The sequence below is a fragment of the Panthera onca genome, chromosome A3 (genome assembly GCF_046562875.1).
Source record: "Panthera onca isolate mPanOnc1 chromosome A3, mPanOnc1 haplotype 2, whole genome shotgun sequence".
NCBI classification, from domain to species: domain Eukaryota; kingdom Metazoa; phylum Chordata; class Mammalia; order Carnivora; family Felidae; genus Panthera; species Panthera onca.
Genome location: NC_138341.1, coordinates 66,027,888 through 66,045,585, shown reverse-complemented (window position 1 = coordinate 66,045,585; position 17,698 = coordinate 66,027,888). Strand labels below are relative to the sequence as shown.

The 17,698-nt window shown below is 34.9% G+C and overlaps 1 protein-coding gene across 2 annotated transcripts in view; it reads right to left on the bottom strand.

The window, feature by feature from the left end:
- PNPT1 (polyribonucleotide nucleotidyltransferase 1) overlaps positions 1–17,698 on the bottom strand; it is a 48,583-nt gene that overhangs the window by 19,661 nt on the left and 11,224 nt on the right. For both annotated transcript variants that reach the window (XM_060605435.2, XM_060605446.2), the window contains exons 8-15: positions 17,256–17,369; positions 10,107–10,293; positions 8,950–9,001; positions 8,532–8,589; positions 6,536–6,632; positions 5,958–6,060; positions 2,333–2,403; positions 322–358 (exon numbers count right to left, since the gene is read on the bottom strand). In XM_060605435.2, coding sequence (XP_060461418.1) covers positions 322–358; positions 2,333–2,403; positions 5,958–6,060; positions 6,536–6,632; positions 8,532–8,589; positions 8,950–9,001; positions 10,107–10,293; positions 17,256–17,369 — 719 coding nt within the window. The remainder of the gene's footprint in view (positions 1–321; positions 359–2,332; positions 2,404–5,957; positions 6,061–6,535; positions 6,633–8,531; positions 8,590–8,949; positions 9,002–10,106; positions 10,294–17,255; positions 17,370–17,698) is intronic.

Below are 17,698 nucleotides of genomic sequence, written 5' to 3'. Positions count from 1 at the left end.
ACAAGTTGGGGAGGGGCAGAGAGAGATGGAGACACAGAATGTGAAGCAGGCTCCAGGCCCTGAGCTGTCAGCACAGAGCCCGACACAGGCCTCGAACTCACAAACTGCGAGATCATGACCTGAGCCGAAGTTGGACGCTTAACTGACTGAGCCACCCAGGCACCCCCCAAATCCACCTTAACAGATATATAAAACGAGCACCGTAAAATATTAATAGAACCGAGGTAGTGGGCATATAAGTATTCACTATAAAGTTCTTTCAACTTTGCTATATCCCAGAAATTTTTCATAGTAAAATACTGGGGAAAAAATTTATCTTACCTCATAGTGCAGCATGAAATTTTTATCTTTTATCCCACTACAAACAAAAAGCATAATATTAAAAACATCACATAGATACAAAAAAAATAATTTCAAAGAACTTAAAAAGATTTAAGGGTATCTAAAAAATAACTAGGTATTAAAGAGTTGGTCTGAAATTGAAAACCAGAAGAACTAGAAGGATGAATGTCAGAGACAGTATTTTTTTCTGGGACTTATAAATGAATTTTACACAGATTTAGAAAATAATTTTGCTTTATAAGCACTTTAATATTCAATTTGAATACTAAAGACAGTAGACATTTATTTTTAAGCATTTGTAACTACTGAGAGAATCTCAAACGTTTAAACACATTAGTTTAATCTCAGAATTATGATCTTTCTCCCAGTCAACATGTGAAATGAAGACCAATAACTGAAATGATATATGGGAGAGCAATCAGGAGATTAGAGAGGCAAAGATTTTTTCAGGGTTTGAAATGAGAACTGTTATGACTCTGTCTAGAACAATGGGGGGAAATAAGGATGAGAAGAAACACAATTCCTGAAGTAGGAAACCAGATTTATCTTTAACTGAAGAAAAGACTAGCATATATAGGGTCTTAGCTCAAATAGTGTCCCCTTTGGGTGGATGTTTAATTACAAAAAATACCTCTCTCCGCTGAGTATTCAAAAAGTCCTGGATTAGGGCTAAATCTGCATAATCATAAGCCACAGTCTTGGGAAAAGAAATATAAAAACCTGACTCTAGAAGACTAAAGGAATAATAGATTTGGGGGGCTAGAGAGAAGGATATGGATCATTAGCACAGCACCCGCATTTTACAAGTATGAAGAAACCAAAAACCAGCATGGCTGACTGATGTGTGCCCTCTCACTAACATAGGTTACAGACCTAAGACTAGAACATAAAGAAGTGCCCTGGCCAAACACAGTGCTCTTTCTTATGCAGCTGTGTTGCCTCCTAGAAGGGAAAGGAGTCAAAGTGAAAAAGGGCAGGGCAACCAAATTGGGGCTCAGATGGGAATTTAAAATACAAAGTATAAAAGCTCCCCTCTGCAAAGGATTATGATTACAGTGAACAATCTCACCTTATACACACAGCTGCATTGTCAATTTTATCAGAAAACTGAAAAACAATTAGCAATGCTATCCTGAAAATACTGGGGATTATCCTCATAGGAAGAGTGAGACAGTCTTGTGGTCTTCTGAGACCCTTACCAAGGGAAAGGGAAGCAATGCTGTTAGGCACTGAGGAAAGAAAAGAACTGTGGCTATGAGTCCCAGGACTGATGCAGTAACGCTGGTGAGGACTGTAACACAGATTCTCATCATCTAAAATCGATCAACAAGATATTATTGCTGACTTTTTAGGAAAAGAGGAGAGCCAAGTATTTCTGAACACAAATTCCAACGTGGCTTGGGATTAGATAAAGCTTTTTTTACTTATTAACAGCCTCCAGATTCTTTTTAGCAACTGGGACTCTTGCTTATTTATTTGCTCTCTGGTTTGTAATAGAAAAACCTACCTATATCTCCTCCTGAAAAATGGTTCTAGAGACAGAGAATAAATGTACCCATGTTAAAAATACCTTAAAATCACTATTAAGTAAACAGAAAAATAAAGTACAGATATATAGGTTTAAAAAAGTAATAATGAGGGGAGCCTGGGTGGCTCAGTCAGTTAAGCATCCAACTCTTGATTCTGGCTCAGGTCATGATCTCACTGCTGTGAGATGGAGCCCCATGTTGCGCTCTGCACTGGGCGTGGAGCCTGCTTAAGATTCTCTCTCTCCCTCCCTCTCTCTCTCTCTTTCTGCCCCTCCCCTGCTTGCGCTCTCTCTCTCAAAAAAACTCCATAAATAATAGTAATGAATAATATACTATGAGCTTCAATTATATGCTGTAAGACCACAACTTCAAGACATATCAAACGTATGTTTTAGAACATACCAAATGTATGTTTTAGAACATACCAACATACTTATAACTTACCAAAAAACTTAACTTACTTTATGGCTGTTATAATTCGGTCTGACTTAATACTGGATTCTAATGAATCAAATGTAACAGTACAAAGTACCTAAAATAATAAGAAAAAAATTGTCAGGCTTTAATTTACTCACAATGAGAAGAAAATAAAGTATTTGAAGAACCCAATTAGTTATTAAAGAAATGGGACAAATTCTATACAAAGCTTGTCATGCTACTTAACACAGTAAACATTTATTCATTTTATAAATATTAGAGTTATGTGTAAATCTCAATAATGCAAAGGTGTAACACAGACTACTATGTAAAGCATTGTACTAAAAGTGCTGGGGGAGGACAGGAAGAGGAAGGTATATTTGACCATATTGGAAGCCTCAATAAAGGTCTAGCCAATAAAACTGCCTACTTAAAAAAAATCCAGTCTCATTTAGAGGGACACAATGTAGTCCAAACTCTACAGCACATCATTCACAACATCCGAGATACAATGTACAAAAAAATAAGAAATGGGAATCATTCTTCAGAGAAAAGACAATGAATAGAGATTGCCCCAAGCTAATTGAGATCCTGGATTAACAAACAAGGATCTTTAATAGCTCTTATAATTATACTTAAGGACATAAAAAAGAACCAATAGAAATTCTAAAACTGAAAGACACATTATCTTATAATACAAACGAGATGACAAGAGTCAATAAACATGTAGATGGATTAATAGAAATTGCCAAATCTAAAGAACAAAGAAGGGGTGTGGGACTATTTCAAAAGGACTAACATATATACTTACAATCCCATAAGGGGAGATAAGAGAGAATAAGGTAGAAAAGTATTTGAAGTTTCATTAACAATACAGATTTACAGGTTCAAGCTCAGGAAACCCTTAGTATATAAATACAAAGAAAACTACACTTTTTATAGTTATATTGTTGAAAACCAAGACAAAAAGAAAATCTGGAAAGCACCAAGACGAAGACAATTGGAACAATGATTTGAATGCATCTTGACTTTTTATTAGGAGAAAAAATAAACAGTGGAACATTTTTTAAGTGCTAAAAGAAAAAAACCATCAACTTAGAATCTATACCTTGCAAAAACATTCTTTGTATGTAAAGGCAAAATAAAGATATCTTCAGATAAATGAAATATAAGAATTTGTTGTCAGAAGACCCATAGGACAATAGCAAAGGAAGTCTTGTTAGATTGAAGGTAAACAATACTAAATGGAAACTTAGATCTTCAGGAAGAAATACGAAGCATCAGAAATTATATATGTAGGTCAATATAAAAGACTATCTTTGCCACTTACCTTCTTAAAATACATGATTGCTTAAAATTCAAGTTGTAATATTGCCTTGTGGGCTTTATAACATGTAGATGTTACTCATGAGACAACTACAGCATAATGTGTGAAATAGTACAAAATTAACTCTAAAATGAAAAGTTAATGATATATACCATATTCTCAATAGTCACCACTAATAATGTAAAGATATAGCTAAAAAGCAAAGAGACATATTAAAATGGAATTCTAAAAAAATAAGCAGTTAATCCAAAAAGAAGGAAGAATAGAAAAAAAGAGGGGGCAATCAGAAATAAATAATAAAATGACAGGCTAAATTCAATCAAATCAGTAATTAAAACCAAACATCAATGGACTAAACACTCCAGTTAAAAGGCTGAGACTGTCAAAATTGCTAACAAAAGTATGCAGGATATCTTAATTGAGTTATTTTTAAACTTTTATTAAAAGGCATAAAAGAAAACCTGAATCAAGAGTGAGGCTATTTATTGTAAAGACTGTGATTTAAATTGTAAAAATATCATTTCTCTGTCAAATTAATTTATAAATTTAGCACAATACCAATTCAAATCTAAGGACCTTTTTTTTTCCCCCGAGAATGTAATTTAACACTGAAATTCAAATGAACGAACAAATGCACCAGAATAGCTAAAACAATTTTGAAGGGCAGAGGAGAATAAAAAGGGAGGATTTGCTGGGTGCCTGGGTGGCTCAGTAGGCTAAGCATCTGACCTCAGGTCAGGTCATGATCTCGTGGTTCATGGGTTCGAGCCCTGTTTTGGGCTCTATGCTGACAGCTGAGAGCCTGGAGCATGCTTCTGATTCTGTGTCTCCTTCTCTCTCTGCCCCTCCCCCGCTCTCTCTCTCAAAAATAAACATTAAAAAAAAAATAAAACAATTAAAAAAAGGAGCATTTGCTCCTCATATATTAAGACAAACTTTAAACCATAATAACTAAAACAGTTTGACACTGGCCAAGGAAATTCACAGAACAGAATATAGTTCAAAAATATATTTATAAGCTCAGAATATATCAACATTATAAGTCAACAGGAAAAATGAATTATTAGTAAATAAGTTGGAAAATTGGTTCACTCTGGAGGTTTCCACCTCACACCGTATGTAAGAGTAAACTCCAAGATAGATTAATGGTCTAAATTTGATAGCTACAACCAGAAAGTTAACAGAAAAATTAGGTGCATAATTTTGTGACTAGGAGGGTAAGGAAAGATTTCTTAAATAAGACTTTAAAAGCACAAATCACAAAATAAAAAAGGGGAAGGATTATCTACATCAAAACTAAAGATTTCAGGTTCACTCTTCACAAAGCTAAAAGGCTTATGACAAAGAGGGAGAGGATATATACAAATTCTGGTTACTAAAAAGGATTAATATAAGAAATCATTAGAAAATAGGAAGAAAAAAATAAACCACAGTAAAAAAAAGAAAAAAGAAAAAAAACTGGCCAAAGGATATGACCAGATAATTCACAAAAGAGCAAACCTGAACCAGGACGAGCACGTTGCTTAAGTTCAGGGACCACTATCTAAGTGAAAAGAATGTCCTGGAGGGTGTGCAGCCCTCCAGGGTATGATTTATGCAGTGACCACACTGATAGGCTATTTATATAAAGAGATGCTTAGACTCATAGGGAAATACAAATGAAAGCAAGGACATACCACAGTTTGTACCAATTAAACTGGCAAAATTAAAGTAGTGATTAATATAAGAAGAGGGAGGGAGTATAAAGCAAATACCATACACAAAACAATGGATACACCTATATGTTAAATATAAGACAATGGGTGCCTAAGTAAAGGAAAAGAATAGGACTGAGGTATAAGCTAAATAGAGAAAACAAATGAGGGCCTTGAATAGACCAAAAATGACAATATGCCATAACTGAAGAGCATGGGTGATTCCATTCTGTGCATGAAAATTAAAAGAAAAATATGATAGAGATACCAGGTAATTCTAGAAAATGCAAACCAATTTACAGAGACAAAAGCACATCAACAGTTGCCCGAGGAAAGGGAGGGGAGCAGGAAGAAGGGATTATAGAGAGGCAGGAGGAAACTTTGCAGGGGTGATATGTTCATTATCTTAACTTTGGGGACAGTTTCTCAGTTGTATACACCTGAAAACCTATTAAACATACACTTTAAATATGTGCAGTTTTGTAGATGGCAATTATACCTCAAAAGCCATTAAAAATATTTTTAAAAAATCAGGTATTAACACATTCCATAAGATTAAAATCTATAGTGTCTACATAATGTACTTCTATTAGATCTAATTAAGCAATCCTGAGTTAGCAAATAATTACAGCTTTTCACATATATTACCTGTGTTTGTCCCCTCTGAAATAATGCTGATCCATGAAGAATTTTAAACATATCTACCTCACAATTTATATTCCTAAGTGAAGTCAAATCTCGACCATCACACCTACAGTAATAAAGGAATAAGTATGTAAAGCAGTGTTCAAAATCATAAATATCACCTATTATCTCTTTATTCCTACCAGAAAGTTCTCAATCCCAATTGTGTCATATCACCTATGGAACTTTAAGAACTTTAAAAAAAAAAGAAAAAAAAAAAAAAAAAAAAGAACAGTTCCTTGAACAAGTTGTCACTTTCAAAGCACCTTATAGAGACAGCACATATTTCATTCAGTTCCATCAAAAAAAGATATATTGGGGCACCTGGGTGGCTCAGTCAGTTAAGCATCCTATTGAGCTTGGCTTAGGTCATGATCTCATGGTTGACCGAGTTCGAGCCCTGTGTTGGGCTCTGTGCTGATAGTGTGGAACCTGCTTGGGATTTTCTCTCTCCCTCTCTCTCTGCCCCCTTCCCCGCTCATGTTCTCTGTCTCTCTCAAAATAAAAATAAAATAAATTAAAAAAAAAAAAGATATATTTACCTTTTGTATTCATTCAAGATAATACTTCTAAAAACCTCCTTTGCAACAACATTGAAGGATTCTATTATTTCATATGTATCAGCCTCTGGAAACTTTTCTGTAGAAGAAATACAAATCAAAACAGAGGTTTTCTCCTTTTGGAAGATAAGATTTCTCTTCAATTCATAGTATCAAATCAGTTAACTGTGGGAGTAAACCAAGGGGGAGGTGAAGCTGAACATTTTGTCCCCAGGCAAACAAAGTAGATGAATCAAATATTCTGAAGTAGGAGAGACACAAGTATTATACCTCAAATGTATTGTTATTGAGAACTCAGTCTGCTTTCTACAAGAAAAACAGTGCTTTGTAATTAGCTCTCTATTGTATTACATTAATAACAAATCCAGCCATATTATGAAAAGGTCTGAATGACACTCTTTAAGACTAATCACCTTCACTGTTTTACCTTAGGAACTTGTATCTTAGTCTGCAAAGAGAAATAATTTTCTTTATGTTACAAATTTATAGTTACAAATCTTTTTAGTTAACATTTATCAAATTCTTTCATGATCCATGTACTATATATATATATATATATATACGTGTGTGTGTGTGTGTTATATATATATTAAAGTCTTTAGTCTTTGAAACAACTTATGAAGTATATTCTATTATTATCACCATTCTAAAGAAAAATCAGCTTAAAGAAGTAAATTGCCTGAGATCACATAGTGACTGACACAGCTGTGACACTGTTCTTTAAGGCATTTGGTTTCTTTTTTTTTTTTTTTTTTTATTTATTTTTGGGACAGAGAGAGACAGAGCATGAACGGGGGAGGGGCAGAGAGAGAGGGAGACACAGAATCGGAAACAGGCTCCAGGCTCCGAGCCATCAGCCCAGAGCCTGACGCGGGGCTCGAACTCACGGACCGCGAGATCGTGACCTGGCTGAAGTCGGACGCTTAACCGACTGCGCCACCCAGGCGCCCCCTGGTTTCTTAATTATAACTTTAACCAGAACTAAGAAATGGACACAGAGAGATATATTAAAAACTGTACCTTCATCAGGCAAGAATAATTTTATACACTTTAGTATGAACTTTTATGCTCTGACTTGCACTTGGAAAAGAAAATAATTGGTAATTAAATATTTAAAATATTATCCTATGAACTCAAAATGTCCTCAAGATATTCTACTACATATAATATTAACACAAAATCACTATTCTGTTTAAATAAGGCAACAGGTGTTATACAGCTCATTTTTAACACATAGGATGAAACGTAATGAGAAAAGACTATACATTTTCAATGGCAATTACAGGCAATGGCCTTAGTATCAATACTAACAGCAGAGTTATAATCTTAAAAATAAGATAGGAGAGAGGACATTTATCTCTTAACCGAAAAATTAATAAGTATATGTCATTCTTGGTATACATTCAGTTTGTGATTGATATTAATATAATAAGATCCTTTGCTTAATAATTTCTGGAGAGCTAAATTCTCTAAAATCTAAATTTTACAATCCTACATATTAATAAGTGTCAGTTAACATTTTTCGGACAGTTGGTATGTGGCAGGCACAAATGCAAATGATTTACCTATTTAATCCCTATAAACCAGATATTATCAGTATTATAATTTCACAGACTAAAAAGTCAGGAATTTTAAAGAATATTTTTCAGATGTTCAAATGACAGGATACAAAATTTCCTATCATAGAGGTTAAGAACCTGATCCAGAAGAGATTGGGAGCATTTCACATTCAACATTTACTGGTGATCACTCTGTATCAGGTACAGTGCTGACCACATTCACAGAAGTTAATTTAACAGTACCCTTGGGATGCAGCATTATCCTAAGTTTAAAGTAAGTTTAAGGTAAGTTTAGGTATCCTGAACATAAAACTAAGGAACAATGAGAATAACTGATTCTTTGAAGTCTTAGAGTAAATTGAAATTTAAAAAACCTATTTCCTTTAAATATTTTCTTAAATTAAAAAAACAAAATTTACCTTTTAGTTGTTCCTCTGTATCTAATCTTATCTTGTTAATAGCTTCATCTCTGGAAATCTAAAAGAAAGATGAAATTCAGTATACATGGCAATATTTACCATTTCTATTTTTACATTATTATACAATTAACACAATGCAATAGTACTCAGATTTTTCTACTGATATTCTTCAAAAGATTAGAGCTGGTTATTGATTTACAAGAGCTATTAGCTGTTTAATTCAGTCAAATATATTTGCACACTTCCCTAAAATTTGCATTAACAAAAGGAGAATGGAGAAGCAAATTGCTATGCTTCTATTTACTTAGCTGTTTAGAGATTTTTAATAAAAATAGGACTAACATTCATAAATAAGATTATGTGAATTATGACAAAAAAGAATTCCCAGAACAATAAGACAAATTTCGGGTATACCTACTTTATCATGTTCATAATCAGTAAACACCGCGTAGAGTCTTTCCATGGCGAGTCTATTTGAAGCACAAAATAAATGTCAAAATAAAAATACTTAGAAACATGACGCAGTGTCTATTATAAACAAAACAAATATTTAATAGTAAGCTAAAATACTTAATAAGCATTTCATAGAGAATTTAAAAATATATATTTATTATTTTTTAACACAGCTCATCTGTTTACTGTTTATGATACACAAATTTCTTTCTCCCCACCTGTCAGGGAAATCACTCACACATGGTGCTATGCCCTCCCTTTTTCTTAATTGTTCAATTTATTTCAACTTAGATTTTTTCTTACACACAAAGTCTCTCTCCCAAAACACTCTCTTTTAACTTCTTGCTTTTTTTCTATTCTGTCTACGTTGGCTGTTATTGCAGGCAACTGTTTTGTTGGGGACAGTTTACATCTCTTTACTCTCTCACTGATGGCTATGAGATTGATACTAATGGAAATATTAACTTTTTCAATTTATTTGAAGTAAAATGAAATACTTTTTCTGGTGATTTCATTTATATTTACTGAGTGCTTGCCTATGTACCGGCACTGCTGTAAGCACTGGGCATAAAGAGGTGGTCATACTTTTTTTTTTTTTTCAAACTTGATTTCTTTTCAAGAACCTCAGCAGTTTCCTTGGATAGATATCCTATACTTTCTTTTTACTTTTTGACACAGAGTTATGTGGATTATATGAATCTTAACCAATAAATTCCCTCCCCCTTGCATTTGGGATTCAAGCTTAGGCCCTTGAAGAGGGAAGTGGGTTTATCCTTTTTAAGGCATTAATGACTGATACTTATGGCACTCTTAATTTTGGGGGGGTGGGTGGGTAAGAGTACACAAGTTGGGGACAGGGGCAGAGGGAGGGAGAGAGAGAATCTTAAGCAAAGCATGGAGCCTGACATAGGGTTCAATCCCACAACCCTGAGAATCATGACCTGAGATCAAGAGTTAGACACTCAACTGACTAAGGCACTCAGGTGCCCCTGGCACTCACTTTTAAAATAGAAGGGTACCATGTTAGTAATGCATGGACAATGCTTCCATGGGAAGTTTTTTTCTGAGAGGAAATTAAATCTGATAACAATTTCAAATTTTCTTTTGTACAGATATTCTTACTTATGAGTGTGTTCCACAATCTCTGGTGAAGGGGTAAATAACTTCTGAGGTGTCCTCTTGGTAACACCAATTTCTTTTACCAACTGCTGGATGCCCTGAATTATTTGTTGGGTATATTTTACCCCCACTTTAATAGCATGGCAAAAGTCCTGTTGTAAAATGTTCTCTGCAGAGGCTTCCATCATAACTATTTAAAGGGGAAAAAAAAAGATTGTCATTGAACCTTTTACCAGTATAGCATTGTCAGTGCTACACATGACATGCATGTATATGACATGTATGCATACATGTATACATGACATAAATACTACAGATCAATTTTATTAATAGTATATCTACTTTTTAAATTTCTTCCCTTAAAATCAACATACTTCTAATATGTAAACAGCAATAAATAAAGAAAACTTAATATCTGAAATTAGGTTTACGTTTTTCTTTAATTTAATAAGGGACTTCTCATAACAAGTGAAACGAATTATGCATACTTATTTTTTAAATAAGTTCTGAGCTATAATTCAAATACCATAAAATTCCACTTTTTAAAGCATACAGCTGCATTTACTTTTAATATATAGTTAAAATGAAATTTAAAAACAACAGCATAGTAGATATCCAATAATGTTTCCTGTTTAACAATTATTTGCTGTGACTTCCTACTTAATTTTGTCATTGTCACATTGTCTACTGCTTGCACAGGTGGGGCGAAATCTTTTGAAGTGATACTGTTTCAAGTAAGTCAACTAGAGGACAGTAGCTATTACCATAAAAAGGGTGTTTATGGTTTTGTAATAGTAAAACTCCTGTGTAAAGCAGAAGAAACCCCAAGCAGTGCTTCTAGCATGGTATCTAGCTAAAATCTGCTATTCAGGTTTGGCTTTGGTTTCTGCTAGGCTGACAGACTCTGGCCTGCTTGTGTGTCATTCCTGGCACTTCTCCATTTGTACCAAGTCAAAGATCCTGTAATGCAAAGATATGATAGTAATTATCACATCTAATATGTTTAATTACATCATGTGGTCATTAAGGTCACTTGTAATGCTTCTAGTTATAATCTAGAATGAAAAAAAATCTTATGTGCTTTGTATGTTGGAATTCCATCAGTCAGTTGAAGGAGACCTGTGAAACTAAAACGTTAAAAACCTAACATTTGTTGGGAATACAAGCTGGTGCAGCCACCCTGGAAAACAGTATGAAGGTTCCTCAAAAAACTAAAAACAGAACTACCCTACGACCCAGCAATTGCACTACTAGGCATTTATCCAAGGGATACAGGTGTGCTGTTTCAAAGGGACACATGCACCCCCATGTTTATAACAGCACTATCAACCGTAGCCAAAGTATGGAAAGAGCCCAAATGTCCATCGATGGATGAATGGAAAAAGAAGATGTGGTGTGTGTGTGTGTGTGTGTGTGTGTGTGTGTGTGTATATATATATATATATATATATATATATATATACATACATACATACAATGGAGTATTACTCAGCAATCAAAAAAGAATGAAATCTTGCCATTTGCAACTACGTGGATGGAACTGGAGCATATTATGCTAAGTGAAATTAGTCAGTGATAGAAAGACAAAAATCATATGACTTCACTCATATGAGGACTTTGAGACAAAACAGATGAACATAAGGGAAGGGAAACAAAAATAATATAAAAACAGGGAGGGGGACAAAACAGAAGAGACTCATAAATATGGAGAAGAAACAGGGTTACTGGAGGGGTTGTGGGAGGGGAATGGGCTAAATGGGTAAGGGGCACTAAAGAATCTACTCCTGAAATCATTGTTGCACTATCTGCTAACTGGATGTAAATTTTAAACAATAAAAAATAAAATTAAAAAAAATAAAAACAAAACAAAAAAACCCTAACATTTGTGTCATCTGAAATCTGGAAAGAGAGGCTAAAGATGGCAGGCTGAAAAGTACTGGAAAAATAATAGCTGGAAAGTCCCCAGATTTGGCAGTGACATAAACCTACAGATTCGAGAAGCTGAGTAAACCCTATATAGGGTAACCCAAAGAAAAACATATCATAATTAAACTTCTAAAAATCAAAGACAAAGAAAAAAAATCTTGAAACCAGCCAGAGAAAAACAACACCTTACCCGTATGGGAAAAGCAATTCAAATAACACTAGATTTATCATTAGAAACCATGGAGGCCAGAAGGAAGTGGCATAATATTTTTTAGGTGCTGAAAGAAAAGAACCTGGGGATCCCATACCCAGTGAAAATATTTATGAAATAAATAAATGAAGGAATGAATATTTAGGAATGAACTGATACTCTTAAATGAAGGAGAACTAAGAAAATTTGTCACTGGCAGCCCTCCCCTAAAAGAATGGCTAACAGAAGTTCTCTAAACAGAAACAATAAAGAAACCATGGAATACCAGGAAGAAAAGTACCTGTTAAGCAAAAATGTAGGTAAATACACTTTCTTTCTCCTCTTGAGTTTTCTAAATTATGTTTGATGGCTGAAGCAAAAGAAAAAATTGTAACAGCCTGTTGTGGTTCTAAATGTAGAGGAATATTAAAACGTTATATTACAAATGGGGGAGGGTAAAGCAAGGTAAAGTTTCAATACTTCCCTTGAGATATGAAGCAGCTTTTCTGTCACCATGACGCTGAAATGGTTATATTCTTCTTCTCATCAGTATTCCCATGACATCCTCTCTCACTTTTCAGATTAATTTGAACTGAAGGTTTTTTTTTTTTAACATTTATTTTTGAGAGACAGAGAGAGACAGAGCATGAGCAGGGAAGGGGCAGAGAGAAAGGTTGATACAGAATCTCAAGCAGACTCCAGGTGCTGGGGTGTCAGCACAGAGCCCAACATAGGGCTCGAACCCACAAACCACAAGATTATGACCTGAGCCAAAGTCAGACGCTTAACCGACTGAGCAAGCCAGGTGCCCCTGAACTGAAGATTTTTAAAAATGTATTTGACAAATGTAAATTATACCTCAATAAATTCATTTAAAACAATATGAAAGAATATAATAAAGAAAATTAATGGCACAAAAACACACAAACAGACCAATGGAATAGAATAGAAACCCCAGAACTAGACCCACAAACGTATGGCCAACTAGTCTTTGACAAAGCAGGAAAGAACATCCAATGGAAAAAAGACAGTCTCTTCAACAAATGGTGCTGGGAGAACTGGACAGCAACATGCAGAAGGTTGAAACTAGACCACTTTCTCACACCATTCACAAAAATAAACTCAAAATGGATAAAGGACCTGAATGTGAGACAGGAAACCATCAAAACCCTAGAGGAGAAAGTAGGAAAAGACCTCTCTGACCTCAGCCGTAGCAATTTCTTACTTGACACATCCCCCAAGGCAAGGGAATTAAAAGCAAAAATGAACTACTGGGACCTTATGAAGATAAAAAGCTTCTGCACAGCAAAGGAAACCACCAACAAAACTAAAGGCAACCAACGGAATGGGAAAAGATATTTGCAAATGACATATCGGACAAAGGGCTAGTATCCAAAATCTATAAAGAGCTCACCAAACTCCACACCCGAAAAACAAATAACCCAGTGAAGAAATGGGCAGAAAACATGAATAGACGCTTCTCTAAAGAAGACATCCGGATGGCCAACAGGCACATGAAAAGATGCTCAACGTCAGTCCTCATCAGGGAAATAGAAATCAAAACCACACTCATGCCAGTCAGAGTGGCCAAAATGAACAAATCAGGAGACTATAGATGCTGGAGAGGATGTGGAGAAACGGGAACCCTCTTGCACTGTTGGTGGGAATGCAAATTGGTGCAGCCGCTCTGGAAAACAGTGTGGAGGTTCCTCAAAATATTAAAAATAGACCTACCCTATGACCCAGCAATAGCACTGCTAGGAATTTACCCAAGGGATACAGGAGTACTGATGCATAGGGGCACTTGTACCCCAATGTTTGTAGCAGCACTCTCAACAATAGCCAAATTATGGAAAGAGCCTAAATGTCCATCAACTGATGAATGGATAAAGAAATTGTGGTTTATATACACAATGGAGTACTACGTGGCAATGAGAAAGAATGAAATATGGCCCTTTGTAGCAACGTGGATGGAACTGGAGAGTGTTACGCTAAGTGAAATAAGCCATACAGAGAAAGACAGATACCATATGTTTTCACTCTTATGTGGATCCTGAGAAACTTAACAGAAACCCATGGGGGAGAGGAAGGAAAAAAAAAAAAAAGAGGTTAGAGTGGGAGAGAGCCAAAGCATAAGAGACTCTTAAAAACTGAGAACAAACTGAGGGTTGATGGGGGGTGGGTGATGGGTATTGAGGAGGGCACCTTTTGGGATGAGCACTGGGTGTTGTATGGAAACCAATTTGACAATAAATTTCACATATTGAAAAAAAAATAACATAATAAACAATAGATGGGATATTTCAAGCACAATGTGAGATTTTAGTAAAATAAACATGAGATGAAGCTCCCTAACAAAAAAAAAAAAAAGAAAATTAATATTCCTCAAACTTTGTTTTCACTAAACTTCAAAGCAATTCATTTTAAAAAATACTTGATAAGAAAATTCCTTACAGTTTTGTATCTATAGACCCGTGCTGTCCAATATGGCAGTTATTAGTTCCATATAATTATTTGCATTTAAATAAATTAAAATTATATAAAATTTGAAATCCAGTTCCTTAGCCATTCTAGCCACATTTCAAATGCTTAGTTGCCACATATTCAAATATAAAACATTTACTTAATTGCAGAGTTCTACTGGACAGCACCTGCCATAGAGGCTAAAAATTTACACAAAAATAGCTTGTCTAAATGCTTACTCTAAACTGTTAACCATTTTCAGCAGTTGAAGATTTTTGAGATTAGTTTAAAACTATGAATTCTAGATATAAATTTCTTAAAAATTGTTACTGGTATACTTTTTCCTAAATTATATCCTAGCACATGTAGAAAGATCAGTGATATTAAGTGTACCAGTTGAACACAAGCAGAATGTGTAGAATGATGGCTGCTGAAGTCATCTGGCAGCTAAAAGCACAAAGAAATTATTCTTTCCCTATAAGGTCATGCTTTAAAGATTTGGATTACTAAATTTTTAAATAATGGAATAGCAGTAATTAATTACTTTTCTGTATTTTTGTATCCCAGAAGTTCCATGACTTGGGCCCAATATTAACTTTAACACATGAAACATGAAGTAAAATGTGTATCTGGTGCATCGTTATCAAAGTGGAGAACTGGCTGAATATCTTCATGGAGACAGTGATGGCAAAAGACATAAAATGGAGGCTGGTAATTTCTGAAACCAATCTTTTAAGAGGTTGCTTCTGAAATACTCTCAGTCTCCTAGTTACTCAAGATAACCTTCTGATGGTTTCTTCAGTCTCTAGACTGCAAGAGAGCAATCCATCTAGAGAGCAAGAGGTAAGAAGAAAAAGTAGAAGGTTGCCTGTGAGGTTTCTACAGCATGCCATAGATGCAATAAAGACCCCCAGTTCATTCCTCCAACATCTACATAAAATCAGAGGAGTTCAAAGTCCAAAGTAGGTAGAGGCTATATATATGACTATATATATGACCATTTATATGATATAAATTTTGAAGCAAGTTAATTTCTGTGTCTGAATGATAACAGCAGGTATGAACGGTATGCCTACTAGGTACTAGATATTATGTTAGGTACTTTACAAATCCTGACTCTAATCTTCACAACAACGCTATAAAAAAATAATTTACTAAGTAATGAACACTACTTGTTCACTTGTAACACTATTTCTAAGCAAAAAAAATTTCAGATTCAGACCAAGTAAACTTTAGACAGTAAACCAACACTTTGCTCAAGGCCCCTTCTGAGATGTTCAAGAATATAAGAGTCATCTGTTATTCATGGCTTCCCCAAATCTTTGCAATGTTCTGTCTACGCTGTAATAGTTCCCTACAGTATGAATCTCACCTTCTGGAGGTAGAATCCAAAACATTTCCTTGCTTCCCCTATAGTCAAGGATGCAGTCATGTGTTACAGTTCTGCCTAGTGTGATGTAGGTGAAAACTGCTATGTCGGGGCTCTAGGAAAGCTCCTTGAAAGGGAAGGTGACTTACTCAGTTGACATACATCTTTTTGTTATTCCCCTCCTTTTTCCTTCCTCTTGCCTACAAATCAGCTAAGTTGGTCAGAGCTCCAGTAGCCAGTTCATAAGCATGAAATAAGGGCCACACCTTGAGGATAGCAGGGCAGAAAACTGAAAGGAATCCAGATTACTTAAGATTTCATAGAGCCACTATAACTGTCATGGACCCACTTGTTATTTATTTTACCAACACAATCTCTAATATGTAGATAACATACAATTCCTATTATATGTGTTTTATCTACCATATAGTACCAGATTCCATCTCCATTACTGACCAGTATTCCAAAAGAAGCTGGAAATGAGGTATTTCATATGTAATTGTACAAAAAGGTAATAAAAGCTCAGTAGTTTACATTTCATCAAAATATTCCCACATCAGAAGATCCCATGTCAGAAAGTCCCAGATATCAAATATCACACAGAATACACTGATATGAGACCTTAATTAATTTGTCCAAGGTTACACAGTTAACTGTGTGGCAGCTGTTGGGTTTCAAGCACAGGTTATTTTGACTGTGGAAGCCAATTCTCCTTCAACAGAACTATGCCACTTTTCATTCATACAATTATGACATTTTTGTTACAAGGAGCGAGGGTAACCTATGGTCAGTGCATTTCTTCATTAGTTTTCTACCTACTAGAAATAGGTCACCTCTTTTTCAGAGGACATTAAACAGGTTTTGAATGATGAATTAGCTAAACATATTTAAACTAATAAAACAATTTACTACCAGATTTAGAAATTCAATTTTTAGACTAGCTTTTTAGTCTAAAAATAATTACCAGAACTGTCGTGGAAAATAAACATTTTTGTAGATTTCAATTAAACTTGTACAACATTCTATAATTCTAGGTATTGTTTGATATGTAGCAAGAGCACTACCACAATAGGGCAGCAATAAAACAGAACAAAAATCTTTATGGCTAATTGACAAAACACAAATACACAGAAGTATACAAATGCATTTTTAAGGAGCCAGAATTTATAAGTAAAATCCGGAACAAATGTAGTAAACTACTTACCAATTTGACTTTTAGGTGCTCCAGCAACCACTAGATTTAAAGTACTGGAAGACATTTCTTTCCGTGTTGGATTAACAACACACTCTCCATCAATCATTCCTATTCGGACTGCCCCTAAGATATATCAAAATATAGGCAGTTGTGCAATAAAAACTCAGTTTTCAAGACATTATTTCAGTGATAGCTTCAATCCCTATCTTTAATTGTGACTACAATAAAATCCATATTTCTACCATGGTATTTAAGGCCCACAGAACATCCTACCCCACCTTACCTTCTGGCCTCACTGGAGCACTCTGAATTGCTCAAATACACTATTTCTTCCATACCTCTGTGATTATGCTCATGCTCTTTTCTTGGGCTAGACTGTACTTTCTCCAAGGCAAATGCTTACCATCTGATCCTACTAAGGTTAAGCTTTAATGGTGAGTACTCTGAAAAGC